This window comes from Anopheles moucheti, chromosome 3, assembly GCF_943734755.1.
Source record: "Anopheles moucheti chromosome 3, idAnoMoucSN_F20_07, whole genome shotgun sequence".
Classification (NCBI taxonomy): Eukaryota; Metazoa; Arthropoda; class Insecta; order Diptera; family Culicidae; genus Anopheles; species Anopheles moucheti.
In genome coordinates, this window is record NC_069141.1 from 66,787,891 (window position 1) to 66,803,983 (window position 16,093).

The 16,093-nt window shown below is 44.4% G+C and overlaps 1 protein-coding gene across 1 annotated transcript in view; it reads left to right on the forward strand.

Moving 5' to 3' along the window:
* Positions 1-16,093, forward strand: part of LOC128302044 (uncharacterized) — a 94,194-nt gene that overhangs the window by 38,313 nt on the left and 39,788 nt on the right. Inside the window, exons 2-5 of the mRNA XM_053038759.1 lie at positions 409-595; positions 2,100-2,236; positions 8,491-8,616; positions 12,692-12,796. Of these exons, the coding sequence (XP_052894719.1) occupies positions 409-595; positions 2,100-2,236; positions 8,491-8,616; positions 12,692-12,796 (555 nt within the window). The remainder of the gene's footprint in view (positions 1-408; positions 596-2,099; positions 2,237-8,490; positions 8,617-12,691; positions 12,797-16,093) is intronic.

Genomic DNA, 16,093 nt, shown 5'->3' on the forward strand with positions numbered 1-16,093 from the left:
GCTCAAAACCACACATTCCCACCTGGCCACAAGTGGATCGATTGGTACGCACGGAATGTTAACCTTATTTGATTATCTTCGTCAAAATGGCCACTATTTGGGGCCCGGCATACTAATGTGCTTTGTGTTTTACCGCTGCCGGAGGAATGGAATAATTGTGCTGCACAAGCACCGACAACACGGGGTTGCACAATAGCAGATCAACAAAAGTGTGGTTTTTAACATCAATCAGTGCTTATTGAATTAAGCGCTTCTATGGTCAGATCGTGCATTATATTGATATTGTCCCCTTGCGTTGGTTTTGTTTTGCGTGGTGAACAATTATTTTTCATCCCCCCTCTATCCCCGCCTATTATCACTTGTTTCGATTGCTAAAGCTTGAGTGTCTCTTTTTGTTTCCACTTGCAGATGATCATGAAAGCAATACACTACTCGCTGCTGGCAGCGCTGGCCCTGAAGCTGTTGGGTGTGTGTTACGGGTGCAAAATTTCCGAATACCCGTGCAAAGGTGGTGCCAGCTGTGTGCCGCTGGATAAATACTGTGATGGACGCGACGATTGTGGCGATGGCAGTGATGAGCCGAAGATGTGCACAGGTGAGTTTCGATCCCCATTTTTGTCTGTACCAGTAAGGTTAATAGATTATTTAGAGAATTTTTTAATTCCAAGAAATTATAATAATAATTTATTGGCTAGTTTTTAAATCAAGTGTTTTATAACAAAAGTTGTACTTCATTCAACTGTTAAACAGGTTAAATATTTAAATACCATCCAGAAAACCACGACTTTACAAATCTTTATGTTTTGACTTTAGGAGGCGTCAGTATAGCTCTCTTGTTGTCCTTATCTAGTAATGTTAACCTGTCTATTGAGTATTTTTTATTCGTAAACTTTATATAACCGACTTGGCAAAAATGCTTCGGTGTATAAAACATAGTTTAAAGATTGAATTAAGTTACATTAAAATTTCCCATGTTTTGTTGCTTGGGTCATTGTTTACAAATACATATCATAGCACAGCCATAATAGTTTAGAAAAAAGTAGTTAATTTCCCCGTTGGTGAGAGTAATTAATTTTAAAATAATATCTTTCTTAAAAAAATGTATTATGGTTTTATTTTCATATTAATACAACACTCCACATCATACATTTGCCAGCTTTCTTTTAATCAAACGAACACAGTCCTATGTTTCTAACGAGTCATGTAATTTCAACGTAGTCATGTCAGCTGTCGTAAAGCCTACGGTTATGGCTTGGCATGACACTGACATTCAGTCGTCCCCGTACAAGTAACTTGTCTTTCATATGCTCCTTCTGCTAAGATATGACAAACGTGACAGCAGTTGATAGCAGCAGCAGCAGACACTTTTTTGGTAGCAATTTCGAAAGCTTTTGGGAGTGATAATAAAAGTGGGTTCGTTGTATTCCCCGGAGATTAAACGTCAGTGCAGTTCGTCCCATATTTATGCCCCGTGCAGATGGTTTCATTTGCCGGTTTGTTTTAGCTTGCGTTGCGGTCTACCTTGATAAAACCATATTAAATATTTAAAGCAAAAATTGTACAGCTTCAAACGAATAGAATTCCACTGCGCAGCTATCTATATCGCTTGCAAATTATTCTTTTTCTCTCTCGCCTGGCTCAAGCTTTTCTAAATTGATTACATAATCATTCAGTCTGCATTATTCAATAACAAAAAAAACCTTTATTTTGCTCGTATTAATTAATTAACGTCACCACTGGAACTTTAACACGTTGACCGAAACTGTTTGTATCGGACCGGTAGCGTATAACACCGGAAAACTAGCTCATTTCATTTAAAGAAATTGAATTTAATTTGCTTTTTCGTTGTCGTTCCGTGTTTCCCTGAGACACTCTTGTTTTAACAACCACCGGGCGCCTCCATCGTGCATCAACCACCGGGCGCCTCCATCGATCACCGTGTTTCGACTCCATTGTGACCGGGTGACCGTCAGCACACTTTCACACCTTCTCTCCCACACCATGAGGGCCACATAATTTCGCTTCACCGACCTTTTTGCTCAACCATTTACTTTTATTTAACCTCCTTCTGCATTCTGCCACGTTCCATCTTTTTCCAGTGTGCAACCGGACGTACTACGGTGATATAGGGCGAACGTACACACTCACGGTGCCGCCACCGCAGTGGAACCGGCTGCCATTTCTCTGCCATCTTACGTTTACCGCTTCCGGTCACGAACAGGGTGACATCGTGCAGGTAAGCTATCCTATTGCAGCGGTGTTTTCTTTCGTGGTTTTACGTTTTGGATTTTATACCGCATGCCGGGGATGGGTTTCAAGGGGTCATCACTAATTCATCTCGGGCCGTGGTTGGGATGAAATATTATTTTTACAATGGTACTTCTCGAACGGCAAACGGTCAGTGCAAGTGTTGCACTCGGTTAACCTGTGAAAGTAGTTGTGTGGTGTTTTTTTTCTTCTGCTTTTTCGGACGTGGTTTTATAGAGCAAAGTGGTAGGAACGTCAACATGATGCTGTGCCACGTTTTGTACCATGTTAAGAAAATTAGATGGCTAAAGTTATCTTCAGTTTATTACAATTAAAGAAAAGTGTACTCTTTTCTGTACGAATACGCTTACATTCATACTTGAAACTGCAGCTCAAAAGCCAATTCGTAACAAATTCAAGCACCTCACGACTTAAAGCCCTCCCCCCTAAGGACGTACTTATATTTTATTCAACATAAAACCAGTCGAGCAGTGGCTCTTCGTACACAACCGTACGGTACGTACGTTCGGTTGAAGAGCATAGGCTGATTTTTATGCCATTTTGATCACTGTGTTCTTCTTCCGCAATTCCATCAATTGAACCAGTACCGCTTAAACGACTGCCAAACATCATCGAACGATAGTCGTATCCATAATGCATACATACACACACACACACAAACACAAATCCGATGCTTTCCTGAAGTGCCTTGATGAGCATCGTATGATGTGCCGTGATATCGATTCCTCCCAACCGGCCACATCCGCAACCGTGTCGCTTGGCGGAAGGTAGAAACGTTTGATTCCAGTTTCCGAAAACTAATATCGATTCGGAACGGATCGAAAAGCATCGTCCGGAAGTCGTTTCGGTCGCTTTCATCCACCGCCCAACCCGCCATAACCCACCGAATGCGGGAAGTTCTTTTTCTCATTACACACGAGCGAACGCCCGCGCGCGCGCGCGCGCTCACGCTCACCGTACAGGCACATCCGTATGATTTGTTTCAAGATCTTGCAGACGCCCTCCATGGCCCTCGCTTGACTCGGCAGGGTTTCGGGGGCAACGAGATTTCGAGATACTTGCTTTCACTTCCGCTTTAACTATTCGCTTTGGAACTCCCGTTGCTCCGGTGGGGTTCGGGCAGCACTGTGAGCATTAAACAAACAGCAGATAAAAGCGATTTCGCTTTGTGTGTGAATCGTGCGATTTGCCGTAATGAAGATTTTCAAAAACCCGGGCCACCAGCAGCAGACAGAACGCTGGCCGGAACGGTGTATCGGAAATGGTGGCGGGTGGATAGGGGGAGGGGAACGGGGAGGGGGGACGGGAACAAACGATGAGCTGAAGATATCTTTTCAGCATTGCGGCAACGTGAATTCTAAATGCAGTTCGGCTTTGAAGCATCATCAACGGTTTTCGGTTGGTCTTTCTGGCGCGAGTTTGCTTTTGCAATGTGCTGACGCTGTGGTACGCCATCTAATCCCGGTGGAGCGATGGAGCGAAGGAAGGGGAGGGAGGAGGGCAGCTCGAGAGTAGTCGTTCACTGATTTGTCCCACCGTACACTCTCGCCTTTCTCCAGATGGCAATCAGTGTTGGATCGCCTGCCGGGGGTTTTAGGGGCACACCCTTTGGCACGGCCAACGGAACCCGTCTCCGGATCTTCGGGTCTGGGGTTTTTTTTTCCATGGCGCTTATCTTCCACTCAAGGAAGTCCAAGATGGTCCTACAATGTGCGAACTGGGTGCTACAACAATGGAACGAATACAATCGCTTGTATTCACTGCTGCTCGCGTTGATGAGAAGACTGATCAGAGCAGAGTCCTTAATCCGGTCGACCAAGCGGGCCCATCTTACGCTGCCGGCGCGTAAATGGGATAAACTTTTACCACGCACACCCGTCTCGTGGTGGGTGGCTGAATGATATGCAAATGTGGCTGATGAATGAGGCAGCATTTAAATTGCTAATAAATTGCACGGTTTTGGAAACCACCGCTCCGGCAGGGGATGCGTAACGCACTTAATTAAATAACTGGCACTGCTCGTTTCGTGATTCACGCAAATACTTCGATGGTCCGATCGTTGTGCAATTCTTTACAGCACTGTAAGCAGTGACGGAAAATGATTATTGCAAATAAATTGAAGCATTAGGGGTACGCTTCTTGAAAGCTTTTCCCTTCTTCGTCACAGGACAGGACTCTTAATGTTTTATATTCTTAACCGAAGACATTAAACAAATCACTCCTCCGATGGTCACTGTTTGAATATAAAATGTGCATTACGTAGAATAATTTTCCTTAATTCGGGCCACAACCACACCCTATCCCCCCGAGTTGACCTGCCGCTACAAAAGGTGACACCAGGTCAGCTGCGACCGCACCGGACGATAATTTCTCTTCCCAACGCCATTGTAGCAAACGGTACCCCAAAAAGAAGAAAAAAAGGCTGTCGCAACCCAGCTTATCCTGACCCCCCTTTCTCAGCTTCTATTTATCTAAATTTAGCTAATTAGCTGACGAAATGCGTGCTCCACTCATTATCGCTAAGTATCTGCCACAACCGATTCAGGCAAGGCTGTGTACGATGCCGGTGTATATGTGTGTGTGTGTCGGAAGACTTTACTGGCCCGCCCTGGCACGCAATCGGGAGTGATAAATATTTTCCTTGATTTTCCACCCAACCCACCCCACCCCCCACCCAACCATGCCATGTCCTTGCGCAATCACCACAATAAACAGTTGAGTTTCGGCAACAACATCAACACCCATTCGGTTTGACACTGGTTTGCGTGTGTGTGTGTGTGTTGGGGACAACTGTTTACCGACGACTGGATTCCGTTACATCATCGAAGCAAAACTATGCCGCACGGTCGGCAAGGGTGGTTCGCCGTAGAGACACTCCGGTGCGTTCGCTCATTAATCAGAGTCAGAGAACGTACGCGGAGCAAGTTGATGGTATGTCAAGCGTTTGGTGGTGATATCTAGGTGCCGTTTGCTAAAGACCCGATTTGAACCCGCCCGCCCTGTGACAGTGGGGCACGTGACCCGTGCACCCGTGGTTGAGTGGTTTGGTGCCGGCACGCAAGCAAACACTTTCGCTTCTTGCGTTTAATTAATTACAGCTCAGCGGTGGCAGTTCTGGTCGGCATTTTTTTTTCTTCTTCTTTTCGGCAGTTCGGCAGCAACAGAACTGCCGGCTTGAGGTTTTGATTCAACGAACCGTTGCAAAAGGTGTGAGCCGGCCAGCTAAAAACCCTGGGTCAGCTAGCTTTGCATTTCCCGCTCGCTTCGATCGTGTAAGCATGGACCGGACCATGCTGTTGGTTATTGTTAATGTCCAACTTTGTGCGTCTGACAAACTGTGTGCGCTCCCCCGACCCCGACTGGCGAACAAACATGGCCCCGCACAAGATGGCGCCTTTCAAACAGGGTGACCCCAGGAGTCGGGCACTCCTCGGGACCAACTTTTCGCACCAAATAAAGCGGGCGGGCATCCGCGCAAAGCTTTGTTGTGTTGTTTTACGTTGTAGAAATTTGGCCCGACTTTCAACCCGACGTGGTTCTGTTCACTTTCCCGCTATTCTCGCTTTGTCTGTTTGTTTTGTTTCGGTGCGTTTGTGTTGCTGAGTGTTATTATAAGCATGCCCTCAGCGAACGGGACGGGGCAGTCGGTTTTGTCCCATCGCGGAAAGAATACGTATATTCTTATTCATTCATCTCGAGTGTGTTTGCCCGACGCGGATCTACGATCCCGTTTCATCTCGCTTTCCCGTGGGCATGCGTGGGAAGGGTGGGCAAACATTCCGCCAAGAAATGGGCACCATTGAGCGATGGGTATCTGAGCAACATTCCTCGCAGCTTGTCGACGAACTGTTTCTCGGAAAATTCTGAGCACCGCTCTGAACATTCTCTGTTTAACGGGTTTTAAAAATAGCCTCCCACTGTCCACCAACCTGTCCCCAATCCTGCCCACCCACAACTTCAGGATTACCCTTCAGCATTAAACAAAAGAAAGAAGACGAATAATAAAAAAAGACCAACAAAAAGCTCCCCAGTGTAGTAAAAAGAGTAGTACTAACAACAACAAAAAGTTCCCGGCCTGGCCTAAGGCGCGACGAAATGCTCCCAGCAGCAGCAAATGCTTCGGTTTTATTACATCCACCTCTAATCAACTTTTCTTTTGTGTCCAGCACACACAAAAAACCCTCCCCCCACGATAGCGAGTGCCTACCTTATCCTTAAGGTGTGCGGTTCAGGAGAACACGATCACGTCTCATAATAATCGCCACCATCGCCAGCTTCCACTGGCGCTAGTGGCCACTGTGGGCCACCCTTGTCATTGTTCTGTCCTTGCGCTCGTTGACCTGCTTTCCTTTCCGGCCTTGGCAGTCACCGTCACGGGGGTCACCCATCAACGCTCCAATGCTGGAAGGAAAATCATCACTCGAGCCATTGAGTGACGGCTGTGCCGCAGCCAAGGCATCGGTATAAATTAGTTGCTCCGCTGCCTGTTTCTTCCCTTTTTTTTTGTTTTGTTTTGCGGTGGACAAGGATGAACATTGTTTGCGTGCGTGTGGGTGTGTGTGTGTATGTGTGTTTTCTCCATCTTTTTGTCTTGTGTGCCGAGGCTGGAAGTTAATGATGGTACGGCCAAACGAAAACCCAATGTCGGACAGGGCACGGACGATCGAACCGGGGGGAGGGAGAGCACACGGACCCGATGATGAGAAGGATTTCGTGGGAATGGATCCGCTTTTTTTTGCTTTTGTTTGTTTTTGTTTCGTGTGTTGGGCTTTGTTTTTCACTTCCGTGGCCGCTTGTGTGCAGCACCGCAACGGATGGGTCGTTTAGTTTGGCCGGTGCAGTTAGCAACGCTTAGGCTTTTTCCTTCACCACCAGCTTCCACCAGCTGACGCTTCTTTTGGTTGACAGTTTTATTTCCTTCGACTTGTCTTCCATCCCGAAGGACCTGTGCTTTTCGTGTTTTTTTTCTGCGTTCGCAAAGTCCTTTTAGATCCTTCTGTGTGTGTGCTTTTTTGTGTTTTGTTTTTTTTTTTGGTGATAGTAACTTTCTTTCATCGTGGGGAAAAAAGGCTTTCGGACAAAATAAGCTTATCAGCATGGAAGGAGAATGGTTATGTTTTCTTTCCCCAACCGAAGCCCAATGATGAACAGGACATTTTGCACCCGTCGGAAAGAAACCTTTACAAATGATGGCCTACTGAAGATACTGAAAACTGGGTCTTCCCCCGTACAGAGAAAGCCCGGGTTTTGTTTTATCAACTACAGCTGACAGCTAAGCCATTGTCGAATGAGAAAACGTGCAATATACAAGGAGGAAAATGAGAAACAAAAAGAAAAAGAGCCTACTACGTTGGCCTAATCACAATGTTGCACTCGAAACATCGACTCAGGGCTCATAGTCCCCCTCTCCCCATCTTGCTGTTGTATATCGCCATAGAAGTCGACGATATAATTTGAAGAAGCGGACTGACGAAGCTGACGATACCGAAAGCCCCGGTAGTGCTCAGAAACACAAATCCAATGAAAACAAAACGCTACTGTTCGGGTGTGTTTCACCCAGCACTGACACCCCACTGACAGGCTGGGTGGGCACTCCCCGGTGGGAGCGAAAGGATGTGTGCTTTATTATGCCGAAAGCCCTGTCCAACAGCCCGAACACATAGGGTGGCATTGATTGAAGATCCTTTTAAGATACGTACGATGGAAAAGATTAAACGGTTCACCTTTCGTTCGCTTCACCCCCTATGTTTACCTTTGCCCGGGTGGTATCGCATGTGTGGGTGTGTGAGCTTTGTATTTACGTACCATCAAAGAAGCTTTCGGCACCCGGTTTAACCTTCCTGGCTTGCTTTGTTTTTCATTCTATTCCCCTTTTTGTTTGGGAGCGGGGTAAGGGTGAAACACGATTGTTTCCGACAGGAGTGAATTAGATTGACATTCTCCGGAGATGCGCTACGACATTGAGGCTATATTATTCAACACGTTTGCTGCAGTGGAATAATAACGACGCTGGCCCTGTTACATTGCTTAGAAAATGGCACATACAACGCTTGTTTGCTTGCGTGTAGTATGTAAAATTAAAAAAAAACCCATCTGACACAAACCGAACATGTGGGAATGTAATTTCTTCTTTTCCATCTTCGATCGACAGCGTAAAGAAAATATCTCGGTACACCACTAACCTGGAGCTTCGCTCATTTGCTTCAATGCTTCCGTTCGCAGATTATCTTTGACAAATTCACCGTCGGCCGGTTCGACGAAGGTCTCATCGATCCGGATATGGATTCCAGTGATGCGAGCCTTACCAGCGGTGGCGATCTGCCCGGCTGCCCCGAAGGATTCATGCAGGTAAGCGAAGGTCTTAATTTGTTACCGAGAATTTGATACATCGGGCTGATAACATCCAACTGCTGCGTGCAACATAATTTATGAAGCAAAATATTCGCATACACGAACTAGTACAGCTATGTTTTGCTATGCTGCATAGCATAATTGGAGAGCAAAATTTAAGGTGTCGCATCTTCTGAAACACAAAGCAAACGGGGAAGCATTTTATACCAAGTTAATTTGAAGATATAAGTTTGTTTATTAAACTAATAAGAAAATTGTTTAACAATTTTTATATTTTGCACCTCTCGAAGCGGTTCAACAAACTCGGACATCATCTTGAGGGTAACCGAAATAGTTCAATTAGTTTCTTTGGTGAATGTTTCTTGCCATAGGAACTATGCCCTGATAGAAAACATTAAATATTCATTACAAAACTGAGTACGGACATATATCGGGCGCTTAACATAGATTTCAACTTATCATTGCATAAATTGATGCACAGGCCTGTTGCAGTACAGTTTGCAGTGCAGTAGATTATAACTTTCCCGACCCAAAAGACATGTGGCTGACAACTCAATTAGCTTCATAAGTACTCCTAACTAAAGCACACGCCACTTGCTACCCGATGTTGCGCGCGTATCGATGTTGCACTAAAGTGCACGCACCGAACCAGAGCAAACACACTCGGCAGCAAATCGTTCGGCCAACCGTTCGACCGTGCCCTTCCATTCGCCAAAACGGCAAACCGGCAGTCCGGCTATCGTCGCTCAAAAAGGAGGTTTATCGCAAACTGACAAAACTTTGCCCTGGCACTGGTACTTGATGTAACCTTTTTTCCCCCCCAAACTGGACGAATGTTGCCTGCACGTCAGCGCAAAACCGAGCGCCGTACTGCATGCATGTACTTCGAACCGACAGAACGCAGTTCCAATTGCCGGATCACTCCGACTGAATGGGAAAGTTTTACATGTTATTGCTTACATTCGTTTGTTCGAGCGGCGGGGTGGGGGTGGGGGGTGGTTTTCGGGCCCGGCACTGCAGAATCTATCAGGCACCGGTTCTTAAGCTACTGATAAAAGCGAACGGCGCACTTGCTTCCCGCCGAAGCTTAACTTTAGTTGAAGTTTGTTTAGTCGGAAGCCAAAAATGACCGCCCGAAAGCAGCACACGGGCGCACGGCTTATCGCCGGTCCGCACCACGCTGGGCTGGATGCAGTTGGCAAAGCATTTTGGTTGTACCACCACCACGGATCTCGTCTGCAATGGGTCAATTTTCGTGCCAGCACTAGCACGGCCGAGCTATTGAGCTGAGATTGCGCACGAACCTTACACGCCCGATGGCTGGATGTCTGAATGTTTGCGGCGTTTGGGACCGGTTTGCAGTTTGAAGTGTATCGCTTTTTGATGTACTTGCAGGCAAAGGGTTACAGAATCGGGAGGGAGAAATTGGAATCACAGAAAACCACCCGAAATGGGATTGGTAAAACATGCAATAAAGTTTTATCTATTTCCAAGCAATTCCCGAAATTATGGCTGCACGGCAGAATTCGGTGCCGGAGCGAATTGGTGGATTAGTGGTTTTAGTGAAAAGTCGAACCCTGCTTGTTTTTTTTAAATCATAGTGCAAATAAGATACCAATAGCGTTAATGGAGTTCACTTTACATGACCACATGGTCAAGTGAAACACTTGCACCAGATTCGTTTCCGGCAATTAGTTTCCCCTGCAGAAGAATCGCTTTTTTTACGGGATCTAAAGAGATAGAATATAATTAAAAGTGAAAAGATACACTGCAAAAGCAACTCATTATAGCTACACAAAGATAGTAAAACAATCACTTAAAACTGTATTTAAGTTCTTTTAATTAGTTTAGTTCATTGCAGTAGTACAATACAGTTTGCAACAGCTAATGCTGGACTAAGAGGAATATCTAAGTCAACGCGAGCTAAAAGTGAAGCAAAAACCCCCAACAGTACAACTATAAAGTATAAAATAAAATAATATTTCACGTTTAAATGGATTGGTTAACAAAATCAGGAAAATTTTTAATAATAGATTTATCCTAGCGAGTTTACTAGGAAATATTTTAAAAGCGAGAAATAAGGTCTACTACCAACAAAAATTCATTTAATATGTTCAGCGTCGTATCAAAAATCGCCATAGTTACCGTGGGGTCGCAGTCAAAGCTTACTTGGATTTTTCTTTAGCACATAACCCGTTGTTGGGTGAAACAGCCAGGCGGTTTTGGCATTACCCAAATTTTGGTGATGCGGCGCTGAACGTGTTGACTATGTTGATAGCACTCAGTAACTATTTATTGGTCACTATTTCTTGGTCATTGGGCATTGGTCTTATTTACTTAACCGGTACTACAACCACATCACAGTGTTGGCCTGCTTACATTGTCTGCCAAGGACCTTTCTGGCATACGCTTTAACTCGATTAATTCATATCATTTTCTGTACCACGCCTTCTCTGTCCATGTGGGCTACTCAAAACGACTTTACGGATTAGGTCTTCCGGTGTCACTCTCATGATGTGACCTGTCCATCGGAACTTGGCGACTCTAATTCGCTGTATGATAGAGAGTTCTTCGTACTGCGTGTTGTGCTGAATGAATCTTATGAGAAGAGTCATTAATATGAATTGTTAACGAAAGGCAATCGAAATCAAAAGTCGAAGCTCAAAAGATTCATGAATCCTCCAGATTATGCATAAATTAGGAACTAAAACAGTTGCTCTCATAAAATTAGCTTGATCGGTTCACGCTTTCGAACGCTAAAGGTGCTCATACTTATTTCATCTGTATAAAAATGGAATATCAGAAGCAAAACGAATAAAAATAATCTTAGTAAAAATAATCGGAGAAATGAATGAATACCTGAATGTTAGAAACAAAAGTGGCAACACTGATCGCTCACGGATAATTCAAACAGGCACTTAGGGAAGAACGTAAACAATGCGATGTTCACGCAGCAGTGGAATTCTTGAAACACTCCTTAAGGTCAACGAGATAGGAACAGGGATGGCCGATTATCACACGAAGGAATCTATATATAGGAGTAAGGGCAAATAATCACAGCATTATTCGGTGGTTCCGCGATAGTAAGGCAGCTTAACCATCCATAATAAAATACATTGCCTTTCTAATACTACGTCGATACGTAACATGAATCATTCTGGATTCATGCATCTTAAGTATTCAATCTTGAGAATAAATGAATCATTAAGGAATGTTGAACCTTTAGAATAGAGATTTAGATTCATTGATTTGAATGCTTCATGATTAAAAAAAAATCTGAATCTGATTTACTCAACACTACTGCGTACAGCTCCTTCCGATCCGATCCGATCCGAAAAACTACATCCGATACGGACATAAACAACCATTGCTCAGGTTTATTCAATTTAAGTTAAAATTTGAACAAAAAAGTACCCATAACAAAAAGTGATTCATTCAAAACTATAGAATGCGCTCCACATTTCCAAAGGTCGAAATCGAATCTCATTTGTGGCTCATTTCGTATGCATCGTCCCTAAATCATTGTGCTTCATACGTGCATACGTACGCAAGGCCTGTCATTCAACAATCAAACTGCCAAACTCGTTCCGAGCTAGGATCGGTTCGGCTTTCTGTTTGCTCTTATATTTTTCTTCCACAGTGTGTGTGTTTCTGTACTCTTGTTCGACTCTCACGACAGCCCACCCAAAAAAAAAAGAAAACCCTTTTTGCGAAGAGCGTTTCCAGCGAAGGCAGATAAATTTCCCAAAAATGCGTCCCCATGCATCAATCAATGTCCCGGCACGTTCACGATCGTCCGTTGTAGGACCCACCGTTTTCCTTAGAGCAATTCAATAAAACATGATCAACCTTTTTTTTTTGCTTCTGGTGCTGGTTTTTCTTCCCTGTGGGTTTGTTCGCTTGAACGCTACAATGCAGGCGCTCCATTCTTTTACCAAAGGTTCTTCGTGGGCAAAAAAAAACAAAACAAAACACACACACAGAAACAAATACAAGCACCCGTATTAAACTGTTTACCTCTTTGGCCCTTCTCTCTCTCTCTCTCTCTCTCTTTCTCTCTCTCCGCACACAGCTCAGTGAATTGGGACGCCCATTCACCGGTGGATCCTGGTGCGGGAAGGCTTCCGGTCATCAGCTGTACTTCAGCGAAACATCTACGGTGACAGCATCTGTCAAGGTAATTTAAACTTCACTTTCAACTTGCACACGGTATTGAGGATTGGTTTCTTGTTCATGTTTCGAACGCAAAAAAAAAACAAACCATGGCCAAACTCCCTCGACACCCCGTTTTCTATCGTTTCCCACGCTGCCTAGATTCCGGTGTGCATGTGTGTCTGGCCTTTTGCTAGATTGGGAGTTTTATTTTCATTTCCGGATACATCGCTACATGTCTGCGCTGTAAAGTGCAAAAAAAAACCGCCTTCCCATCGATGCAACGGTAAAGGTAAACTCGTACGACTCAGCACAATCCTGGTCCGGAGGCCCGGTCCCGATGTCGGTCCCATTTCCGAAGGAAACGTTCCCGGAAAACCCAGTTTGGCACAGTGCATAGACAGGCGAAAACAATTTCCCGAACCCCGAATTTCCCCCCTCCCGCGTTGTGGACCACCTGGGGATGGATGTGCGCCGCACGGCAAAATCGAAACCTCGAAGTCAAGAGAACCAAGTCAGTTGACCTCACCATCACCACCACCACCACCACCTGAAGCTGTACGGTTTCTTCACGCTTGCATTGCACTTGCTCGTACTTAATGTCGCGAATGTTTATTTATCAACCAACGAACAAACGGCAAAACCGAAACGAACCATGACTTTCACCGGCATGCAGAAGTCATCCACGTATCCTGGCGGTTCTCCTGATTGGGGAGGAGAAGGAAGTCAGGACGATGGAGACCGATATCCGCGTGTGCGGTTGTACGGATTTCTGTTCTCGAAGTATCGCTTCTCCGAATTCGGTAAATCGTGTTGAAAAATGGCCACGTAGCGAAGAAAACAGGGCAACATTGATAACAAACGAAAAGCATTGGTGGGGTTTTTTTTCTACCCCCCCACGTCACCAACACCACATGAGCAAAAGATCTCACGCGTTCCAAGCAGAAACCTCCCCCCGATATACCAGTGACAGGCAGGCTGTGGGCCGTGAGTAAGCGCGGGATGGAAATGGAAAAATACGGATCATGTGAGGTTCGCGTGGGAGAAGGGGTTTTCGCTTCCACTGCTGTCGCTTCATCACCAAACACACCGCCGTTCACATTCGAATTGTAGCACACCAAATTTACTTCCAGCACCGTACTCGGGAGACTCGGGGACCTTGGGATCTGGGGAGTACGAGCCATCCGTTGCACGGCACCCGGGCACACGGGTAACGTCAGTAGCAATCGAGTGGAAATATACATTTTCATTATCTTTCCATTCCCACACCCCGAGCGCTGCGGCATGGTGATTGGTGAAAACTCTTCAACCGACCTTAGAAACGACGAAGGCGGTCCGAAACGAAGAACGGCGGCACCCAGAAACAAAGCCTGCAGATGGTTTCTGCTGCTGTTTTTTTTTGTTTGGTTCTGTTTTGCCATTTGCCTTGGATTTTGATGCCCTGCCTCCCGATTGTTCCATTGCCCCATTCACTGGCTTCGGCCACGGTCCTTGGAGACGCACGGATGAGCCGATCTCAATCATCTTTGCTGCCGCTTGGAGAATCCATACCAATCACTGCTGCCGGCACCGGAGGGTTGGGTTGGGATGGGTTTGGGAAAAGCTTCGAAAGCGTTTTTCACCTGCTGTTGCTTCTTCGGGTTGCCAGGTTTACATTTTCGGGGGAGATGGAAAACACGTGCAGCTTACTGAATGCTCCATATACAGCGCAAATATGGGCCGTGATGTGCTGGAGCTGTGAGCAAGAATTCATCTTTTATCATATTAGAATCAATTTTCGATTCGATTTGACGCACGCGAGGCCAATCAATGTTAGGGTAATAATCATTCAAATTTTTAAACAGGCAGGTAAATGAATAATGACACGTGGAAAAAAAACGGTAAGCTATCAATCTTGAAGGTATTCTTTCTTTTCTCATGAAATTTGTGATAAGATTTTTGTGCGCGAGTTTGAAGAACAATCATCTGAAGAACAAGTGCTTTGGAGTACGATATGGTTGGCAGTTATGTTGAGTAAACGGTAGAAAAGAGTTTAATAATTCTTCAATGTTTTGTTGAAGATCGCATTCCCTTTGGTTATCCTTTTGATGGTTTTATAAAGTGGTGTGTGGTCATCACCTATAAGTGTTCTGATACCAAGAGTTGATCACACGGTACCGGACTTTCACATCGTACTGTGAACCGGGAGATATGATGAGCCTCATCGTTCTGTTCATATTTATTTCAACTGAAATTAATTGGACAGTGGGCTACTTGTCAAGTACCAGGCGCCTCCATTATTGATAACCTCCACCTTGTAACTTGTTTAGGAATTTCGTACAAACATTTCCTTACACTTATTTATTCAACAGAAAGAATTGCATACAGAAAGAATTGCATTCATTGCAGAAAGAATTGAAAGAATTTGTTATAAAATTAATCAATTGCAAATCGTTCTATTCAAATTTATCGTACGTGCGTCTAGCCTACTTTTTTACTATATCGCGAAGTTTCACAATTAGCTTGGTCGTTAAAGTTTTCCTTCGTTCGTGAATACCTTTAGTTAAAACAGCAAACTGTTGATGGTTTTATAAAGTGGTGTGTGGTCATCACCTATTAGTGTTCTGAACCAAGGGTTGATCACACGATACCGGACTTTCACGTCGTATTGCGAACCGGGAGATATGATGAGCCTCATCGTTCTATTCATATTTATTTCAACTGAAATTAATTGGACAGTGGGCTACTTGTCAAGTACCAGGCGCCTCCATTATTGATATCCTCCACCTTGAATACCTTGTCTAGGAATTTCGTGCAAACATTTCTTACACTTATTTATTCAACAGAAAGAATTGCAAATACAATTAAAGACTTTTCTGCTTTATTTTAAATTTACTGACTTTATTTGTTACGAAATTAATCAATTGTAAATCGCTCTATTCATATTTATTTCAACTGAAATTAATTGGACAGTGGGCTACTTGTCAAGTACCAGGCGCCTCCATTATTGATAACCTCCACCTTGTAAATGGTTTAGGAATTTCGTACAAACATTTCCTAACACTTATTTATTCAACAGAAAGAATTGCAAATAGAATTAAAGACTTTTCTACTTTATATTGAATTTATTGACTTTATTTGTTACGAAATTAATCAATTGTAAATTGTAATTGAAATGAATTGGACAGTGGGCTACTTGTCAAGTACCAGGCGCCTCCATTATTGATAGCCTTCACCTTGAATACCTTGTTTAGGAATTTCGTACAAACATTTTCTCACACCTACTTCTCTACTTTATTTTAAATTTATTGAATTACTCGACCTCTATCCTACACAGACCTTG